Source organism: Schistocerca gregaria, chromosome 9 (genome assembly GCF_023897955.1).
Source record: "Schistocerca gregaria isolate iqSchGreg1 chromosome 9, iqSchGreg1.2, whole genome shotgun sequence".
Lineage (NCBI taxonomy): Eukaryota > Metazoa > Arthropoda > Insecta > Orthoptera > Acrididae > Schistocerca > Schistocerca gregaria.
Window position 1 is genome coordinate 117,775,666 of NC_064928.1, and position 21,575 is coordinate 117,797,240.

At 46.6% G+C, this 21,575-nt stretch overlaps 1 protein-coding gene across 5 annotated transcripts in view; it reads right to left on the reverse strand.

Moving 5' to 3' along the window:
• LOC126291889 (cytochrome P450 4C1-like) overlaps positions 1–21,575 on the reverse strand; it is a 139,353-nt gene that overhangs the window by 12,257 nt on the left and 105,521 nt on the right. For all 5 annotated transcript variants that reach the window (XM_049985614.1, XM_049985613.1, XM_049985617.1 and 2 more), the window contains 2 exons: positions 17,462–17,692; positions 5,354–5,554 (listed from right to left, as the gene is read on the reverse strand). In XM_049985614.1, coding sequence (XP_049841571.1) covers positions 5,354–5,554; positions 17,462–17,692 — 432 coding nt within the window. The remainder of the gene's footprint in view (positions 1–5,353; positions 5,555–17,461; positions 17,693–21,575) is intronic.

Consider the following 21,575-nt stretch of genomic DNA (forward strand, 5'->3'; position numbering starts at 1 on the left):
GGAGCTATAGTATCAGCGTAATCTGAAAGGAACCTAATCGGTATACAATCTGGACCTGAAGACTTGCCCGTATCAAGCGATTTGAGTTGCTTCGCAACCCCTAAGGTATCTACTTCTAAGAAACTCATGCTAGCAGATGTTCGTGTTTCAAATTCTGGAATATTCCATTCGTCTTCCCTGGTGAAGGAATTTCGGAAAACTGCGTTCAATAACTCCGCTTTAGCGGCACAGTCGTCGATAACAGTACCATCGGCACTGCGCAGCGAAGGTATTGACTGCGTCTTGGCGCTTGTGTACTTTACATACGACCAGAATTTCTTCGGATTCTAGTCACGATACGCGCCACAGGCCTAGTAATTCATTTACATGAGCTGTTTCGACAAACGCAAGATTGTTATAACGTGGCAGCAGGCTACCAACATCTCAGAAATGGCGAAGCCGAGCGACCGTTCGCTTGCTGCTGTCTAGAGCAACCAGCAACCACGAAAAGTGGATGAAGGGCGGTGAAATCGTGGGTAGGAGACACGTTGTTGGATATCAGTGCCTGAAACCAGAACGTAAAGATCGCTCTCTAAAGCACTACTGGCGACGATATGTGGCAGGTGCGACGGCAGAGTACAACGCTGGCGCAAAAGCACGTTTTCCTGTGCTCACAGTTGAGCGTGCGCGTTGCTGAGCACGCGTCAGACGACGCCTGTGGACATTGCGACTACTGTGGACGTGGATTCATCCAGACTGGTCTGCAGCTCATTGCACACACTGCAGCCACCAGCTATGTACACATTAACTACCGGGCGCAACCCCTGAGCATGAACCTGGCGGCACCACCACGTATCTACAGTGGGAGTTTTTGAGTACGTGCCACGTAGAGTCGCTGCTCCCTTGCATTCTAAAGGTGGACCAATACATATCTAGTCACAATTTTAGGTCTTATTAGCGTACACTCCTGGAAATTGAAATAAGAACACCGTGAATTCATTGTCCCAGGAAGGGGAAACTTTATTGACACATTCCTGGGGTCATATACATCACATGATCACACTGACAGAACCACAGGCACATAGACACAGGCAACAGAGCATGCACAATGTCGGCACTAGTACAGTGTATATCCACCTTTCGCAGCAATGCAGGCTGCTATTCTCCCATGGAGACGATCGTAGAGATGCTGGATGTAGTCCTGTGGAACGGCTTGCCATGCCATTTCCACCTGGCGCCTCAGTTGGACCAGCGTTCGTGCTGGACGTGCAGACCACGTGAGACGACGCTTCATCCAGTCCCAAACATGCTCAATGGGGGACAGATCCGGAGATCTTGCTGGCCAGGGTAGTTGACTTACACCTTCTAGAGCACGTTGGGTGGCACGAGATACATGCGGACGTGCATTGTCCTGTTGGAACAGCAAGTTCCGTTGCCGGTCTAGGAATGGTAGAACGATGGGTTCGATGACGGTTTGGATGTACCGTGCACTATTCAGTGTCCCCTCGACGATCACCAGAGGTGTACGGCCAGTGTAGGAGATCGCTCCCCACACCATGATGCCGGGTGTTGGCCCTGTGTGCCTCGGTCGTATGCAGTCCTGATTGTGGCGCTCACCTGCACGGCGCCAAACACGCATACGACCATCATTGGCACCAAGGCAGAAGCGACTCTCATCGCTGAAGACGACACGTCTCCATACGTCCCTCCATTCACGCCTGTCGCGACACCACTGGAGGCGGGCTGCACGATGTTGGGGCGTGAGCGGAAGACGGCCTAACGGTGTGCGGGACCGTAGCCCAGCTTCATGGAGACGGTTGCGAATGGTCCTCGCCGATACCCCAGGAGCAACAGTGTCCTTAATTTGCTGGGAAGTGGCGGTGCGGTCCCCTACGGCACTGCGTAGGATCCTACGGTCTTTGCGTGCATCCGTGCGTTGCTGCGGTCCGGTCCCAGGTCGACGGGCACGTGCACCTTCCGCCGACCACTGGCGACAACATCGATGTACTGTGGAGACCTCACGCCCCACGTGTTGAGCAATTCGGCGGTACGTCCATCCGGCCTCCCGCATGCCCACTATGCGCCCTCGCTCAAAGTCCGTCAACTGCACATACGGTTCACGTCCACGCTGTCGCGGCATGCTACCAGTGTTAAAGACTGCGATGGAGCTCCGTATGCCACGGCAAACTGGCTGACACTGACGGCGGCGGTGCACAAATGCTGCGCAGCTAGCGCCATTCGGCGGCCAACACCGCGGTTCCTGGTGTGTCCGCTGTGCCGTGCGTGTGATCATTGCTTGTACAGCCCTCTCGCAGTGTCCGGAGCAAGTATTGTGGGTCCGACACACCAGTGTCAATGTGTTCTTTTTTCCATTTCCAGGAGTGTATTTAGGTATTGCAGATTCTTCTAGGGCGCTTGGTTTGTTAATACAGTTGCATGGCACAAGAGCTAAAGACTAATAGTTCAGCTTGCTGGTGCTCTCCAATAGCAACACCATCACCAACATTAAATGCAATAAATATTTCAGTATTGTCTACCTTCTATGGACGCTCTCGTAGTACAATTTGTGATCGCAGTCGCGAAATGTGGAAGCTAGTGGGTACTCTTTATCTAAGTGGTGCTTTCCAGCACTACCACAACCGAGAACATAAAAAAAATGTGGAATGAAATCCAGAACAATACAGAAACTTGAGGCCAGGGGAAGGTGGGGGAACATTCTCATGCTGCAGTTTGGAATACTGTAGCTCATACCTAGCAGCTCAGCTTGTTGGTGTTCTCTAAAAGTGCCACAACGGAAGATGACAGAAAATCTAATACGAAACCCCTGAATAGTGGACCACATGTGGAACCTAGGGGCCATCCTCTTCTAGCACGACTTGTGACGGCAGTGAACTACTATGTGTGCATGGGGAACTAGAGGCGAATTTCGCGTAAAATTTGTCATAGACTACTTTGAACACTATTTCAGTTCCAGTTATTATCGTAGCGGCCTCTTATCACTTAGAGGGCCCGCACAACATACAAGCAAGGTGGGCTGCCGACATCCCTTCAAGAGTTCATATCAAAACGTCGCCAGTGAATGTAAACATCAACAGACGTTCCTCATAAACACGGTACTACTTCGTGGAAAGCCATTTGAAGGGGAGCCAACAATTGGAAGTAATGTGACCAAGTGTAGCACTACGCAGAATCGGTGTTATATTCATGCCAGAGGCAGACCGTCAGTGTGTACCTACACCTAGGACAGCTCTGGCCAATACCTACACCAGCTCTAGTCAAGTAAACACTCGTTCTAGTCTTTTGTAGAAATTTTTATCTTGTTGGGCGTAACGCCACACTGGAACTATGTAGCGTAGTATTTTGGTTGCTATTATTTCCTTTTCATTGTCTTGTAACTTTTATCGAGCTTTCGCCATCACCACAAGAATTAAATTCTTTCTTGTTGTTCTTGAGTTTGGAAATTAGTGCACGCCAACAAGGCGTTTTAGTTACATAAAGCGTGTTCAAACTTCACCGTTAATTCTTTCCTGCCGGCCGCAGGACACTAGAGTTATGGATCAGTACCTTCGCGAAACTACTTTAAGGAGTAATTCCTAATCCTGTATTACATGCTGTTGCCATTTTGCAACAAAGCGTACATTTATGTATAATAATTAAGGATACCACTTGTATGTCCGTAATGTTTCCATATGGCAACACACGCAGTCTCACCCCATCGAGCTAGACTTTGTTAGGCATCATAATGTTGGCAGAAATAGTTAATTCAATAATAATCTTTGCTAAAGGTCGAGTGTAGTTAAACACACGCGACAGCGGCTGAAAGACTGAAGCATTTCTGCCTGTTAGATTACACCTAGTTAGGTTTCAAGGTGTGTAAAATGATGCTTAATGATAGGAAAGAGTTTGTTTCTCTGTTATTGGCAGCAAATCTAAAGTAATGAATAAATTGAAATTTCAGTGTTCAAGCTGTTACATAGTATTTTGTCTATCTGACCCTACTCTCAAATATTTTTTCGATAAAATTGGTTTCCTAACGAAACCTTGCAGTAGTGGATTAAATGGTTGCCCTAACTGAAATACTTGTTTGTAAAGCTTCTTGATGTCGATCTCCAGCACTGCTATCACGAGCAACAACAATTCCAACCTAAAGCCTCAAATTGTGGTCCACATAAAGAAACATTGACGCACCCTAGTATAGCGTTGTGCGACCTGGAAACTAGTGGGTGGCAGTTCACCACAGTAGTGATCTTCACCGCTACCACCACCATCACCAATAAATCTTAAGATGCCGCTCCACAAATGGAACCGTGGGTCATGGCAGCTACTCTTACGTTGTGTCCTTGGGGCACAAGAGGCAACACAAGCGGGAAATTTGTCATAGACCACTTTGCAGACTATTTCTGTTCCAGTCATTGACCAGTGCCTTGGCAAAACTACTGTAAGAATATAACTTAAACCGTTGTTCCAACTGGTATATGAAGAAGAACTTGCCTCTAAGGCACCTCGATTATGCTATCCAACACTACCACCACCAACAGCAGATGTAAATGCCAAAATAACACGTAGGGGGTATCTTGTCGTACACTGTCTTGTGACTCCAATTGTGGGACAGGGCAGGTAGTAATTAGAAGTTTACTTCAATGCTGCTCTCCAGTGCTATACCACCATCAACAATTAAGCTAATGTTTTAAAACGGCATCACAAAGGGAGCCTAGAGGGCATCCTCTCACAATATGAGTTGTGACTGTAGCTGTGGGACATTGGAGCTAGTACGTATGAATAGGAAAGATGAAATTTTTTCAGAGGTTTACAGATTTTTTTCTCCTCTAGTCATTGATTAGTGCCTTGGGGACACTTCTGTAAGGAGAAAATCTGAGATGTGTGTCCCAAATGGACCATGAAGAAGAACTTTATAACAACTTCATGTTGCTCTGTAGCACTACTACCACCGACATCAACAAATTCAGTGTGAAGTCTCAAAAACAGTAGTCCACTTGTGGAACCCTGGGGACATTCTCTGATAGGACACCTTTTGACTGTATTTGTGAGACACAGGAATTACTGGCTGACTGTTTACCTCAGTAGTGCTCTCCAGCACTACTACCACCATCAAAATCAAAATCAAACCTGAAGTCTCAAAATAGAGGTACGCATGTGGAACATTATGCGCACAGTCCCATAGCGTGATGATTGTATGCGGTTCTGACACACGGAATTAGTGGGTACCTCTCTACCTTCATGGTGATATCCAGAGCTGCTTCGACCACCAACGAAGAATCGTCTGGTCCCAGAACAGTGGCCCACAGATGAAACTTGGTGGGCGTCCTCTAGTTGCACGATTTGCGACCTCACAGATCAGTGGGTGGCGGCTCACCTTGATGATGCTCTCCAGGACCCTGAGGCTGGCCAGCTCTGCGAGGCTGGGAGCCCGCAGGTAGTCGCCGCCCTCGCCGAAGACGTCCTTCAGCTCCCGTCGGGCCGCGTCCTGCCAGTCTGGGTGGAGCGCGAGCAGCGCCAGCGCGTAACTGATGCACACAGCCGTCGTGTCGGTGGCGGTCACTGCCATAGTCACCAGCTGAAAAAGCGGCACTGTGAACACAGACTGCAAAACCATTCCAAAGCCAGCAGTGAACGAGGAGAGGAAAACTGTTAAGACTATTATACAAGGAATGATAGCAGTTCAGAAAGGTTTGCTTATTTTACGTTTGTAGTATAGTGCATTAAATGCACGATTAAAGTTGTAAGTGAGCTGTGGGCAAAAATTGTTCAAATGGCTCTGAGCACTATGGGACTTAACTGCTCAGGTCATCAGTCCCCTAGAACTTAGAACTACTTAAACCTGACTAACCTAAGGACATCACACACATCAATGCCCGAGGCAGGATTCGAAACTGCGACCGTAGCGGTCACGCGGTTCCGGACTGAAGCGCCTAGAACCGCTCGGCCACAGCTGCCGGCTAGTTGTGGATACAATAGTGTGACATCTAGCACACAGAACTGCCGACTCTGACAACAACAGTGGCCCTGAATGACATTTTCACTCTTCAACGACGTGTGCGCTGACATGAGTAGGTTAGAAGCATAACTCAAATGCTCCAAAAACATAAATTTTAACAAATGACTAAAAACGTGATTTATATGCGTCGTGCGCATGTCCCATACATTGACATCAGTATGTGCAAGTACAATGGCTAATAATGATTATGTATATTTCAGATTATGTTTGCTTATTGAGAAATTACAATTATTTAAGTTAATATTATGGATCATGTGAGTTTTGTTAATGAGCTATGGAACATGTAAGTTTTGACAATCCCCAATATGGATCTTGTGAGCTTTGTTACTGAACTGTTCGGACGATGTTGGTTTCGCGGGAAATATCCAGTTGCGACTCTACATGCAGATCATGAAAGTTATTTATATCGTTCATAGAATAGAAATTAAATGCTCCTCCACGGTGTTGACATGTCGGATACTGGGGCAGCACTGAAGGTTTCTACCTATAACGATAGGACAAACTACACCGTGAGGTTCTGTTTATTTTTCAAAAATGGACTTAAAATATTGAATTTGCGATTCCTCACTCTCAAGTTCTAAAGAAAGAGTCCTATACATTCTTACGTGGAGAAACAAATCAAGCCAATATTAAGAATCAGTTCAATTTGAAAACAATGAAGAAAACAGGATATTCTAACATCATTCATTTGGCTTCGACATTTATGGATGCTGTGGACGTTTCTTTGTCCTTCCTCTTTCTCCAACGGGTGAAACGTTTTCTTCCATCAGTTGTGTCTCAAATCAGTTTTATTCCAACCACTATATTGAATTACGTCCCCAAAATAACTGAACAGGACAGAAAACACACTCCACTGGCATCAATATTTACTACTACACAAGAAAATGGAGCCGAGTGAGCTAATCGCAGATTGGTCAAGTTGATGTAGGGGAGAAACAAGATTCCAGCGGATCAAGAGACTTTTGAAACTAACCATGAAGTTTAACACCGGTTTTCTCAAGTATCTTGTACCAAATGTGAATAATTGTTTCGTGAATTATGTTCTTTGCATAAAGCTATATGAGAATACGTCGGCATCTCAACTTTCATTATTTTGGAGCATGTGAGTTATGACTCTAAACTTATGAAATTTCCTGGCAGATTAAAACTGAGTGCCGGGCGGAGAGTCGAACTCGGGACCTTTGCCTTTTGCGGGCAAGTACTCTGCCAATTGAGCTACCCAAGCACGACTCACGACGCATCCTCAGGACGGTAGGAGACGAGTCACTGGCGAAAGTAAAGCTGTGAGAACGGGTCGTGAGTCGTGCTTGGGTAGTTCAGCCAGTCGAGCACTTGCCCGCGGAGGGCAAAGGTCTCGAGTTCGAGACTCGGTCCAGCACACAGTTTCAATGTTCTCACAACAATGGCCCTAACTGGGCTTGTTATCGAGTGGGTCCACCACTTACTGTCGCCTGCCTTCCCATTGTCCTGACAGCGAAGGGCATAGTGTCGTGGCATAAACCCCCTGATCACCGGTCTCTGCGCTGATATCCTGGCTTAAATTCCAAACCTCTCCACAGAGTCTTATGAACTGAGAACTTCAGACACTGGTGATGTGAACCGTCCATCGGTTGGGGACATTAAGCTCACGAGGGGACTGTACGAACTTCCCCTTACCGATTTGATTCATACTGACAGGATGTGTAGGGCACAAATAGGACGTCAACGTGTGCAAATAGGGAGACGCAACTCTCAACCTTCTTCATGAGATTCCGATTTGAAAATTTTAAGCGACCTTATACTGGGAGGTTCACAATTTCTGTTGCTCACTCCCAGACGTTTTAGATAGCCAGTCCAGACTCCTTCAAAAAGGTTCTAAAGAGGACAATTTCCCATACCTAGGAAGCAACTGCTCATCTGGAAAAGATGAGGAGAATAGATTACATGCTGCCCATGTAGCATTTGGACGTCTTACAAAGCGTATCTTCCTGAATAAAGACCTAACACTTTACACCAATCTGATGGTGTACAAACCTATAGTCATTTCCAACCTGCTATATGGTTGCGGAACCTGGACGTCATATTGCTGTGATCTGAAGAAACTGGAACGCTTCTACCAACAGAAGCCAAGATATATCATGAACCTGAAATGGGATGACTTCATATCCAACGCGACTGTTCTTGATAAAGCAAAAATATATAGCATGGAAGCTCTTATCATTGGGCATCAACTCAGATGGGTCAGACATGTCCAGCGGATGAAAAATGACACACTTCCACGCCAAATGCTGTACAGCGAAGTGAGCATAGGAAAAAGGCCACGACGTGCCCCTCTCAAAAGTTATAAGGATCAGTACAAGAAAAATCTGAAAAACGTGAACATCGATCCGAATAGCTGGTCAACAATAGCAGAAGATCGAAGTCGCTGGCGCTCAGTTACCTCAAATGTTTTTCAAAACATTGAGCTGGAACGTCGAAGAATGGAGAATGACAAACGCCAGAGACGTAAACTCCTCCAGGCTCAGCCACGTCCTCCATATTCCATCACCTGTAATGTCTGTGGCCACCTGTTCCACGCTAGGATTGGATTGCTAAGCCATCAACGACACTTCCACGCCTGAACCGTCACAAAGGAAATCTCAGGAGAGAAATGAAGACTCGGATACGAGTATCAGCCGACGATCACGAGATGGCCGCAGTAGATCAAGTTTGACAAAGGAACCAATGTCCAGAAATGGTTCGTTTCTATGTCACAAAGAAAACAATATGTACAGATTTCACTCCTATTAACTGTGGTGTTGTAACAGCTGTTCGATATGACGACTACCAAGTTTGGTGCGCACAGTGTATCTGCGCAGTGAGTTTGCATAAACTGTGTCCAACATGCGTGGTGTGAGGTTGATCACTCCTTCCGCAGCCACGATCTGTGGAACCAGATCTTCCTTCGACTGGACAGCGGTCTCGTAGACAGGACTCTTCATGTGACCCTACAAGAACAACTCCGAAGGGGTTAAATCTGGGGACCGCGGTTGTCGAGCATGTGATCCGCCTCGACTGATCCACCTGTCCCCGTAAACTGCTCTCACGTGATTTCGGGCGCGAACTACAAAATGAATTGCCACGCCATCGGGCTGGAACCACAATTCGTGCCGAATGTCCAGTGGCGCATCTTCCTTAAACTCCGCTATCAGTTGTTGTAGGAATATAGGGAACCTGACACCGTTAGGTGGGAAACAAGGATATACGGGACAGTCACACGACCTTCGCGGATACGAGTAGCTGAACGTTGGTACCGGAGGTATGCTGAAATCTTTGTGTACAAGTGCCTTTGGGGTTTTCTTCATCTCGAATGTGGTTGGTTTTCAGCATTCATAAGACCTTCCCTCCTGAAGTGCGGTTCGTCGGTGAACAAAATTTGCCTTGGAAACTGAGGTAAATCCACACAATGGCGTGAAAACCAAGTATAGAAATAGACAAATGGCACGAAATCCGCCGGGAGCGTATTGTGTGCTTTCTGAAGGTATACGGGTGGTGTTGGTGTCCGTGCAGAACACACAGACGAGTGAGAGACATCCAAGTCACGTGCAGTGGCTCGAGTACTCATCGATGGGTCCTCTTCAACTTTACGAAGCACCTCCTCTTATAGTAAGACATTGCGCCGCCATCTTGTAACACGCCAGTTTGCTCTGTCGATTGTGAACTTTCGCGCAGCAAGTGTTCTTCTGTGGCAAACAAGGCGTGTGATGGAGTGTCACGATTCGAAAAGTACACGTGGCTCGGACGTGAAGCCACTCTTCCACTACTGCGAGCGTCTCTATAAATTAACACCGTATCCGTGCACTCTGCGAACGTGTGCTCGGTCATCCTCTCACTACAGTACTACTGTAGTCACCGGGATGTGAACCGACGCATCACCAGGAAGCGTGAACACAAGGCAGGTGGAAACAGAGGACATCACGTGACATGTCATCTTCGTTCCATTCGTGATTGTGAGTAATTTACCATGACAGGCGAGCTGTGTAAGAAATATTTAGCGCCCGTCTGAGTAGCTCTTTTCTCCTTGTAACATAGAGACGAACCGTTATGAACGTGGGTTCATGTGTGAAACATGATCTACTGAGCCCCCTCCAGAAGTCCGTAACACGAATTGTGAAACACGCTGCATAACTTGTACGGTCGCTTCCCCCCCCCCCTCCCCTCCCTCCCCCCCCCCCCCCTTCCTCCAAGAGTTCACAGCCGAGCGAGATAAATGTTAGCTCTGTAGTTGCATTTCACAGCTGTTGCAAGTTGGCGTTCTATGTAAATAGAAGGTGGAAGCGGGAGGACGGAAGGGAAAGGGGTTAGAAGCCTTTAAACAGTACTTCTACACAACGGCAATAAGTATGCTTCTATACCAATTCAGCAGCAGGATCGTCGCATGCTAGCGACCGTACATTGAAAATGAGCACCTCCACAATTTTAAAACTGCATTTTTTCGGAAACGGTTCAGTTTTGCGTTTTCCTGTTTACATCTGTTGAAGTCCAAATCGTCTCCCACGCCACCTTTCACTACGAATAAAATCGAAATGAGGGGAAATTCGCATGGTTCCCTTTAGTACCATGTTTGTTATTCGTATATTCTATCACCCTGCCCTTGTTCTTTGCGTTTGCCACATATTTCTTTCCTGCACAGAACTTCCTCATCCCATGTTGTATACAGTTCAGTCACATTAATGTGCCCACAGCCTACGTCCGACTCCGACGTGCAATAACCACTAACGGACGGTGAAGTGGATGGTCTATAAAGTGGGCCGGACCGGAAAACAGCGCAATCGTCATGCGTAAGCGAAGCGACGTTCAAACGGCCATGGTCGTGGGATTTAGGATCAAGGGTGGAAGGATGGAAGCATTTCTGAAATGATTAAGTTTGTAAACTGTTCACGTGGTGATGTTTGGTTTGTGGGGCACTCAACTGCACGGCCATCAGAGCCTGTACGAAATCTCAATTTGTACTCAGTCCAATTTTTACAGAATCCTATTTAGCCACTGTCACGAATGATGATGATGAAATGTTCAGTACAACACAAACACCCAGTTCCCGGGCACAGAAAATCTCCAACCAGACCAGGAATCGAACCCCAGACCTTGTGATCCACAGGCATCACTGGACCACGAGCTGTGGACAACAGTTCACGTACGCCTTGTATACCATGCATGGCGAAATGGAGCTATCCAAACCTGGGGACGAGGTAACTGTGGTACACCACGGGCCATAGATGACAGGGGTGAGGGACGGCTGCAGAGATACGTGCAGCCGAATGGACTTTCAACCATCAAGCAACTTACTGCCCAGGGGGCCACCAACGGTGTCTCCTCAACGGCCGTTCACCGGATGCTGCTGCGTATCGGCCTCCTCACCAGGTGCCTGGTTCACGCCGTCGTGCTGGCTGCTGTTTCCCTTCAACGAAGGCTGCAATTTGCATGAGAGTAGTGCAACTGTGCGTCCACCGAGTGGCCACAGACACCTTTCCACATGGATGACAGTTTTCTGCTCCATCTGACAGATGGCCGTTGGCGTGTAACACATGTGACGTCTGAAAGTGAACAAGGGAGAAGTGTTATGGCCTGGGGAATTCTTTCCTGCCATTCCCTGGGTGATCACGGCAATCTGGAAGGCACAAAGGATCAACAAAAATACACTCCTGGAAATTGAAATAAGAACACCGTGAATTCATTGTCCCAGGAAGGGGAAACTTTATTGACACATTCCTGGGGTCAGATACATCACATGATCACACTGATGGAACCACAGGCACATAGACACAGGCAACAGAGCATGCACAATGTCGGCACTAGTACAGTGTATATCCACCTTTCGCAGCAATGCAGGCTGCTATTCTCCCATGGAGACGATCGTAGAGATGCTGGATGTAGTCCTGTGGAACGGCTTGCCATGCCATTTCCACCTGGCGCCTCAGTTGGACCAGCGTTCGTGCTGGACGTGCAGACCGCGTGAGACGACGCTTCATCCAGTCCCAAACATGCTCAATGGGGGACAGATCCGGAGATCTTGCTGGCCAGGGTAGTTGACTTACACCTTCTAGAGCACGTTGGGTGGCACGGGATACATGCGGACGTGCATTGTCCTGTTGGAACAGCAAGTTCCCTTGCCGGTCTAGGAATGGTAGAACGATGGGTTCGATGACGGTTTGGATGTACCGTGCACTATTCAGTGTCCCGTCGACGATCACCAGAGGCGTACGGCCAGTGTAGCAGATCGCTCCCCACACCATGATGCCGGGTGTTGGCCCTGTGTGCCTCGGTCGCATGCAGTCCTGATTGTGGCGCTCACCTGCACGGCGCCAAACACGCATACGACCATCATTGGCACCAAGGCAGAAGCGACTCTCATCGCTGAAGACGACACGTCTCCATTCGATGTCGCGACACCACTGGAGGCGGGCTGCACGATGTTGGGGCGTAAGCGGAAGACCGTCTAACGGTGTGCGGGACCGTAGCCCAGCTTCATGGAGACGGTTGCGAATGGTCCTTTCCGATACCCCAGGTGCAACAGTGTCCCTAATTTGCTGGGAAGTGGCGGTGCGGTCCCCTACGGCACTGCGTAGGATCCTACGGTCTTGGCGTGCATCCGTGCGTCGCTGCGGTCCGGTCCCAGGTCGACGGGCACGTGGACCTTCCGCCGACCACTGGCGACAACATCGATGTACTGTGGAGACCTCACGCCCCACGTGTTGAGCAATTCGGCGGTACGTCCACCCGGCCTCCCGCATGCCCACTAGACGCCCTCGCTCAAAGTCCGTCACCTGCACATACGGTTCACGTCCACGCTGTCGCGGCATGCTACCAGTGTTGAAGACTGCGATGGAGCTCCGTATGCCACGGAAAACTGGCTGACACTGACGGCGGCGGTGCACAAATGCTGCGCAGCTAGCGCCATTCGACGGCCAACACCGCGGTTCCTGGTGTGTCCTCTGTGCCGTGCGTGTGATCATTGCTTGTACAGCCCTCTCGCAGTGTCCGGTCCAAGTATGGTGTGTCTGACACACCGGTGTCAATGTATTCTTTTTTCCATTTCCAGGAGTGTATGAATCTATCCTTGCGGGCGCTGTGCACCCCTACATGCAGTTTGTTTGCCCACAGCACGTTGGCAATGGAACGTGCCACACAGCTCGCAATGTACGTGATCGCTTCAGACAACACGAGAGTGAGTTTACCGGTCTTCCCTGGCCACAACATTCTCTGTATTTAAATCCAGTCAAGAATCTGTGGCACCTCGTCAATGGCTCCACGGCCCTGTCGGTATCTACCTGGACCTCTTTGACTGTCTTGCTATTCCAGTGTGTGTGGTGTGCGTGCTGTAAGACCTTCGGTACACACAAATGGTTCAAATGGCTCTGAGCACTATGGGACTCAACATCTTAGGTCATAAGTCTTGGAACCACAATGGGCACAGTCTGCGTGCACTCTACAAGAGCTGTGTGGGAAGCAATGACGGCCACCCAGGGCGATGGAGGCAGAACAGAAACACCGACAACGATTGAGAGAACCACGGGGAAGCGTCGCATCAGAAGGAACAGCAGAGAGAAGGCCGGACACATTACTTACTGAGGGGTCATTTAAGTTCGGGCGTGCGACCACGGAAACCCTGTTTCTGCCCCCGGTATTTCGTGTGCAACAGTCGCTCCGTCGTTTTAAACCGGCGCACAACGCCCCAGCGCGTGCCGCACCACGCATACTAACGCCAGGGAGTTCGTACTGCACCAGCGTAGACGCAGCGCCGCGCCACTGCTCATTCACTGGGCTGTAAGAGCCGGGTGTACCTTAGCCCTTTTGGCCCCAGAGGTTCCTGCGTCACACCACAGCCTTCTTTCTGTTTTGGTGGGTGGAGGGCGCAAGTACTAGTGACTTTGCCAATGCTACTTCAAAACAGACAACTCTAGTGATGTACTACAGAACTTACACGAATACAGTGCATTATAGGAGTCACACATAGCGTTCAAAGCAACAGTCCGCGCGGAAATTGAGCTTCCTGCTGTAGCACATTTTGATATGCTTCCATTTATAGTGGCCATATTGAGGAGATCATTTACAATTAAAATTACTGCAACGTAAATTTGATTTGTACTACTGCTTTGGTGAGAATTATCGAAATGAAACAACTGGGACAGTATACAGTTCCGATACAAAATTTATTACATATTTAGGCCCATTTTTGCTGGTTATTTCAGACTATAATTTGTTTTAGGCGATTAGCCTGATTAATCCAAGGATCGGAACAATCCACAGCAAACGGTTCATTGATGATAGCCGTCTGTATTAGCCGGTGTGTCTCCTGCGATTGAAAATGGAGAAAATCGAGTTTCATGCTGTGATTAAACACTTTCATTTGAAGAGTTAGACTTCCACACAAATCAAAACAGAACTGGATGAAATTCACGCAGGCTCTGCGCCATCACTGAAGATTTTTACTTCTGGATTAACGATGTTAAACGTCATCGGACAACCACTCTGGCGGTTCAATTGAGGTCACTGCAAAGGAAACCACTGACAAAACCCCTGGTGTGGAAGTGCACGAGCGACGCATAAATATTCGTTAGGCATAGTGCATAATATCCTACACGGAGAACTGGCTACGTAGGTGTGTGCGAGGTCGGTGCTACGATTTCTTACAGTCGACCGGAAGCGCAGGTGGCACAATATTTCGTCACAGCGTCTGGCGACGCTTAATCGCAATCCGCAAGACTTTTTACGCCGATCCGCGAATGTTGATGCAAGCCACATCTGTCATTACACATCAGACTCAAAATTGTAGTCAAGACAAGTGGCAAAAGATGCTAAAAGTGCACCGATGGAGGCACAGTCTTTTGTCAGCTGGTAAGATGACTTTTCGGAATAATACTCATAAAAAGGCGGAACCATAACTGAGCACTATCGTGCTTCATTGCTGAATCGTTTCAAACTTGGGTCGGCTGAAGAAAAAGGCTGGCAGGGGAAAAAGTACTCCCTCACCAGGATAAAGCACCATCCCATACATCAGCGATAACAATGGCGAAGCTGAATGAACGGGGTTTTGAATTGTTTCTTCACCCACCCTCTTCATCAGACTTAGCCCCCAGTGGCTTGTTCCTGCTCCTAACTTGAAACATTGGCCTGCTGCGAAGAAATTTTCATCAAATCAGGAAGTGATACTTGTAGTAAACAAGTATTTCACCGGGTTTGAGAAAATCTATTTTCCAAATGGGAAGAAAGAGGTGGACGATCGAAGGGCCAAGTGCATATCCTTTAAGCGAGAAGATGTGCAGTAGTAATTTGAGTTGTCTACGAAAGAAATATTTTTTTTTGGTTTTTTATCAGACTTATCAAACCACCTTCGTACGAAGGCTGCCCAGAAAGTAATGCACCGAACTTTTTTCTTCAACAATTCTTTATTGAACCTAATTAAAACTCATCCACGTCATCTCCATCCCCTTCTATAGCCTTCCTCCAGCACGAAATAATGGCGTGTATGCCCTGTCGATACAAATCCTTGCCCTGGTGGCGGAGCCAGTGCTTGACTGTATGAATCACCTCGTCGTCGTCCTGAGAATGTCTTCCACGAATGGCTTCCTTTAATGGAGAATGGCAACATCAGCTCGGTGCAATGCGTTACGTGCGACAGCCGTGGATGGCTTCCCCGACCTGTGCAGATCGTGGAGCTCTGCCGAACCGCCTCCTCATGACCACACCATCTGTGCCCAACGACTAACAGATGCTCCATAGACCTTGCATAAGCGTTTCGGAATATTACCCACAGTTTGTTTCTCTGGAGTGAGAAATTCAATGACGGCACGTTCCTTGTAACGTACATCGCCTACAGACACGATCTTGAAACTATCCTGCAGCTACGCTATCTGTCGGAAGTGACGGAAACTTGGAGCGCTCATTCTGGAGCCTTCAAATAATACGTATGAAACGTTCCGCATTCGTAGCGCTGTTTTGGCTGCGAAAAAAGAAAATGCGGTGCATTACTTTTTTGGCAAGCCTTGTATATTGACACAAGCTGCGACATCGTCGCGAAAAATCACAGTGATCCATATATGTAATAAGTTTCCCTTAATTTACGTCCATGGTCACAATATTTTCTGTTTAACAGATTACCGGTTTCGGTCTTTAATGCAGATCATCAGATCTGCAGCAAAAATGGGAAAAATATAAATTTACTCGCAAACTGTATACAGCTTAAGAACAATACATAGAGCATACTGAAAAGTAGTACTGACAAAATTTACATTTGTGCACTTTAAATGTGAAGAGGCATACTTGTCTCATAAAAACAAAGCCCTAATGCACTGCAGCCATCGTGGCATTGTCAACTGTTAAATGCGGAATCAGCACCAGCATCGTCAAATACATATAAATCACATCACACGCACGAGTCTTGTTGTCAGTAAAACTACTGTCTAAAACTAGCTGCCGTACAGTAGCCACAAGATGTTTGTGTAGTACGTTGACCAGATGTCGCTCATGTCAGCATACACTAGTTTTCAACAATTAATTGAAACAGCGAAAATAAAAGGGGGATACAATAGTTTAAGTCTGTAATAAGCTTATAAAGTATAAAAAGTGTTACAGTAGTAAAAAGCAATAAAAAGAACAACGTGAAAAAAGAAATATTGTTAAAAAGACGAAGAGTTAAAAAAACAGTGGTTGACATGTGCTCTAGTGCCAATGTTCTAGGCAATAACATAGATATTAAATATCGATGATATTGCACCGGGTAATATAAACAATCTTGATCTTCATCAAACCGCGAAGGCGTTCCTGAGTGTGCAGAGCCACTAACGTCAGAACCATCCTGTTGAAAACGAGAAAACCATTACCTTGTCGTGCTCTGTCCAATGGCATTATACCGGCACAAGGCACTAAAATTCATGTTTATGGCTGCCTTCGTTGCTGTTCTGGTTCTTTGAGTGTGTACTCCACTACTCCACTACTGGCCATTCAAAAGTATCGCCGGCAGTTTGGCAGAAAAATGGCCGCCGTATCGTCAGGTTGGCCAATCTCTCCCTATACAGGCTCTTTAGATGGCCCTATTGTCGCGCCAAATCTATCGGCCGCTTCTGAAACCATCACCGCCCGCCCGCCGCCACCAGCCAAGATCTTTCAAAGTTCCTCTTTTCATTGGTATAAAGCTTGTTCATTTTGGATTTTTGAACGTGGGTCCGTCCTTTAGACTAACCCTGTAATAATAAGAAGAATAATTAAGAAGTGGGGAAAGAAAGCAGGGAAAAAGAGTCAGGTTGGAGAAGAAGAGGAGGAAGAAGTAGAAGTCAACACAATAGAAGAAAACAATGGGAGAATAAAGCAGACTGCAAGGAGAAGGAAGAGGACGACAAGAAAGAGGATGAAGTGAAGAAGGAGAAGTGAGTGGAGGATAAGCATTGTGAGGTGTGATTAGAGAGTAATTAGGAGAACAGCGCGGCACCAGCTCAGCCGCCTACGGCTCACCTCGTCCCGGACCTCGGAGACTGGGAGGACGGTCTCCCCACCAGGTTTCACCAGCGTCTCGAGCAGACGCCGCCGCGTCTTGGCTGGTCCCTCCTCAGTGGCCGCCGACCTCAGGGCGATGGCCTCCTCTACACTCTTCCGCAGGTGCGCATAGTACATTAAGATGGCGCGGCCCTCTGAAGTCAGCCGCAGCAGCGACAAGCTCCGCCGCCAAGGCCGCACCATCATCGTCTGTGAACAGCACCGGCATTTGTCAAACATGGCCTCCGTTCGGGTCCGCTCTGGGGGCCCTTGCAAGACTGGTCCCCACTAATCAGACAAGTCACGATAGCATTTCATGAGGAACAGATCTGATCCAAATGTTTTTGACCAATACTTTACTTGGATAACCCAGATTCAGGATAAGATCTCATCTCCAAGCGCCACAAAAAAGGGAAACTGAAAGGGATGTTGTACAGTGTGATTCACGAAGGTCTGGAAATATATTAATATGTAATTCTACGAAGGGCATTCAAGTTCTAAGGCTTCCAATTTTTTTTCTCCGGACTGGAAAGAGATAGAAACATGCGCATTGTTTTAAAATGAGGCCGCGTTCATTGTCAAGATGTCCCAGAGATGGCAGCACTGCACGGTAGATGGAATTTTACTGCCAGCGGCGAGAATGAGAACTGTTTTAAATACTTAAAATGGCGACGTTTTCCTTACTTGAGCAGCGTAGTGTGAAACCAACTGAAATTCATCGACAGTTGAAGGAGACATATAGTGATGGAGTTACGGAGGTGTCGAAAACGCGTTCGTGGGTGCGACAGTTTAATGAAGGCAGAACATCGTGTGACAACAAACCGAAACAACCTCGGGCTCGCACAAGCCGGTCTGACGACATGGTCGAGAAAATGGAGAGAATTGTTTGGGGGGATTGCCGAATGACTGTTGAACAGATCGCCTCCAGACTTGGCATTTCTGTGGGTTCTGTACACAGAATCTTGCATGACGACCTGAAAATGCGAAAAGTGTCATCCAGGTGGGTGCCAAGAAATGCTGACGGACGACCACACGGCTGCCCTTGTGGCAAGTTGCCAAGCAATGTTGACGCGCAACGACAGCATGAATGGGACTTTGTTTTCGTCGGTTGTGACAATGGATGAGACGTTGATGCCATTTTTCAACCCAGAAACAAAGCGCCAGTCAGCTCAATGGAAGCACACAGATTCACCGCCACCAAAAACATTTCGGGTAACCGCCAGTGCTGAAAAAATGATGGTGTCCATGTTCTGGGACAGCGAGGGCGTAATCCTTACCCATTGCGTTCCAAAGGGCACTACGGTAACAGGTGCATCCTACGAAAATGCTTTGAAGAACAAATTCCTTCCTGCACTGCAGCAAAAACGTCCGAGAAGGGCTACGCGTGTGCTGTTTCACCAAGACAACGCACCCGCACATCGAGCTAATGTCACGCAACAGTTTCTTCGTGATAACAACTTTGAAGTGATTCCTCATGCTCCCTACTCACGTGACCTGGCTCCTAGTGACTTTTGGCTTTTTCCAACAATGAATGACACTCTTCGTGGCCGCACATTCACCAGCCGTGCTGCTGTTGCCTCAGCGATTTTCCAGTGGTCAAAACAGACTCCTAAAGAAGCCTCCGCCGCTGCCATGCAATCATGGCGTCAACGTTGTGAAAAATGTGTACGTCTGCAGGGCGATTACGTCGAGAAGTAACGCCAGTTTCATCGATTTCGGGTGAGTAGTTAATTAGAAAAATAAATCGGAGGCCTTAGCACTTGAATGCACCTCGTACAAGTGAAACTAAAGGAAAAAGTTCGTATAAACATAAGTCCGTAAATGTTTATTTACGAACTTACGGCAAATAAAAGACGGTTTGTGAACATAGTTAGTTACTGCTAATAAAAGATTTTGCCTGAAATTTAGCCAATTCACGTATATAAAGTCATCGCAAAACTATAAGAGGTTAAAGTAAAGGACGTTGTTACTGGTCTGGGGAATGTAATAAAATATGTCCCAGACGAGTATGTGCAGTAGTTTTCCAGAACCTGCAGAGGAGCAGTGAGTACTGTACAAGTAAATTTGTTTGGTTTCCATTGAGAATGTAGAAACGTTTATGTCATTGTTGGCAGCCGTTAGTGAGTTGTTTCAATCGTTTCCTAATCTTGAAACGAGTTGGTTTTCTGTATTGTTCAGTGAAAGAGTATAATAAGAACAGTGTGTCTAAGTGAAAGCCCGTAGTAACTGTTGTAGTTTGTAGATTATTTATGAAATAGGGATGCCTTTCAAATTTACGACAGAGGAATACCTCGATATAGCGTTTATTTATAGCAAATGTGACGGCAATGTTATGGCTGCAGTTAATGAATATCGCTTACGTTATCGATCTCGGAGGATTCCGATTGCACGAACCATTAGCTGAGTATTTAGAATGTTACGGGAGACCGGTTCTGTACCTATCGTTCACAATCAGTACGAGCGCTCGATACGTGAAGACGATGATGACATTACGGATGCCATTCAAAGTGGCCCGGGTACTTTATCTCTCAACGATGAGGCATTTCACAATCTAAGCTATGGCGCACACTGAAGTACAATAATGTGTGTCATTATCGTAAACAAAAAGTGCCTCATTTACTTCCGGGAGATTCTGCCTTTCGCTCGGAGTTGTGCAATTGGTTAAACACTAATCGGCAGTTACACAAATACATTTCATTTCCTGAAGTAGTTAATAAATTAAAAATTTTACGAAATTACGTGTTTGCTTCTCGGCATGTTCTGGAAAACTACTGCTGACACATGTCTGGGACATGTTTTATTAGATTCACCAGACCAATAACAACATAGTAAATGGAAATCGTGCTTTACTTTAGCCTCGTACAGTTTTGCGATGACTTCATATTAACGAGATTGCTAAATTTCAGGTAAAATATTTTATTAGCCGTAACTCAGTAAGCAAACACTTTGCGGACCTGTGTTTATATAAACTTCTTTCTTTAGTTTTACTTGTAGAATAACATATTAAAAAATATTTGCATATCTTTGTGAGTCATCCTGTAGACAATTAATTAACAGTAAAAGGGGCCATAAAATGTGAATATTATGTCATACCTTGATTGCGTACGAGAAAATCGTACTAGACATGTAAAAAATCCAGTAAATTTATCAAGTAACGTACGAGGTTCCGTGTGGGTGAAGCATGAAAAGGTTTTTTTATAAGCAGTACTGCACTAGCTCAACGGGACCTAAAAGACAAAATCATGAACATAACAGCAAATAAACACTCATTGTCAGCCTAATGAAACGTATGAACTGACTGCAAACGACACGATATGTGGCACGGCCTAAGAAAGTAAGTAAGGTCAAGGCATGAATGCCGTTGAACGCCAATTTCTGCACCACAGAAGTACCTTAGCGTACAGAGATGTGGCTGAGGTCACGCACACGTCACAGATTGGCAGCCGCCAGAACGAACATCGAGAACGCGAATGACGATAGAAAAAATTCGTAGTTCAAAACACGGCCCCATCCCCACATTTTCTCCCAAGTGCCACCCGTTACTAACTGCGTTAACACCACGTTACTTTACGAAAGATGTTAACTGAGGAAGAGCTGATGCAGAACAAATGCCAAAAGGAAACTATGCAATGCGTATTCCGATTGGCAAGGAGTAAAAATAATAAAAATCTATTATGAAATTCTCGAACAACAAACTAATAAACATTGATAATGACATTGTCATGAAGTTAAAAGTAATATGGTCGTAGTATAACATAAAAAAGTGGACAAACCGACGCAACACAAATTAAACGTAATAGTGGAACATAAATCGATATACAGAGAATGAAATATCGAGAATGCAAGGCTACGGATGTCGATACTGCAATACAACGTAACAGGTAATCTGCTTAATCATGGTGCATAGAATCTCCAGTAACGGAGACAGTGTGACTGTTGAATACCTAAAAACACTGAAAATATACACAGCTGCAGAGTTCCACATTAAATAGTAAGCTGAGGAACGATATACGGCTGTGTCCAAAATTAAAGCAGCAAACCATAGTTTCGCAGTCAGGGCCATAACTAGCGACAGCTAAAAATAGTTTTCTTC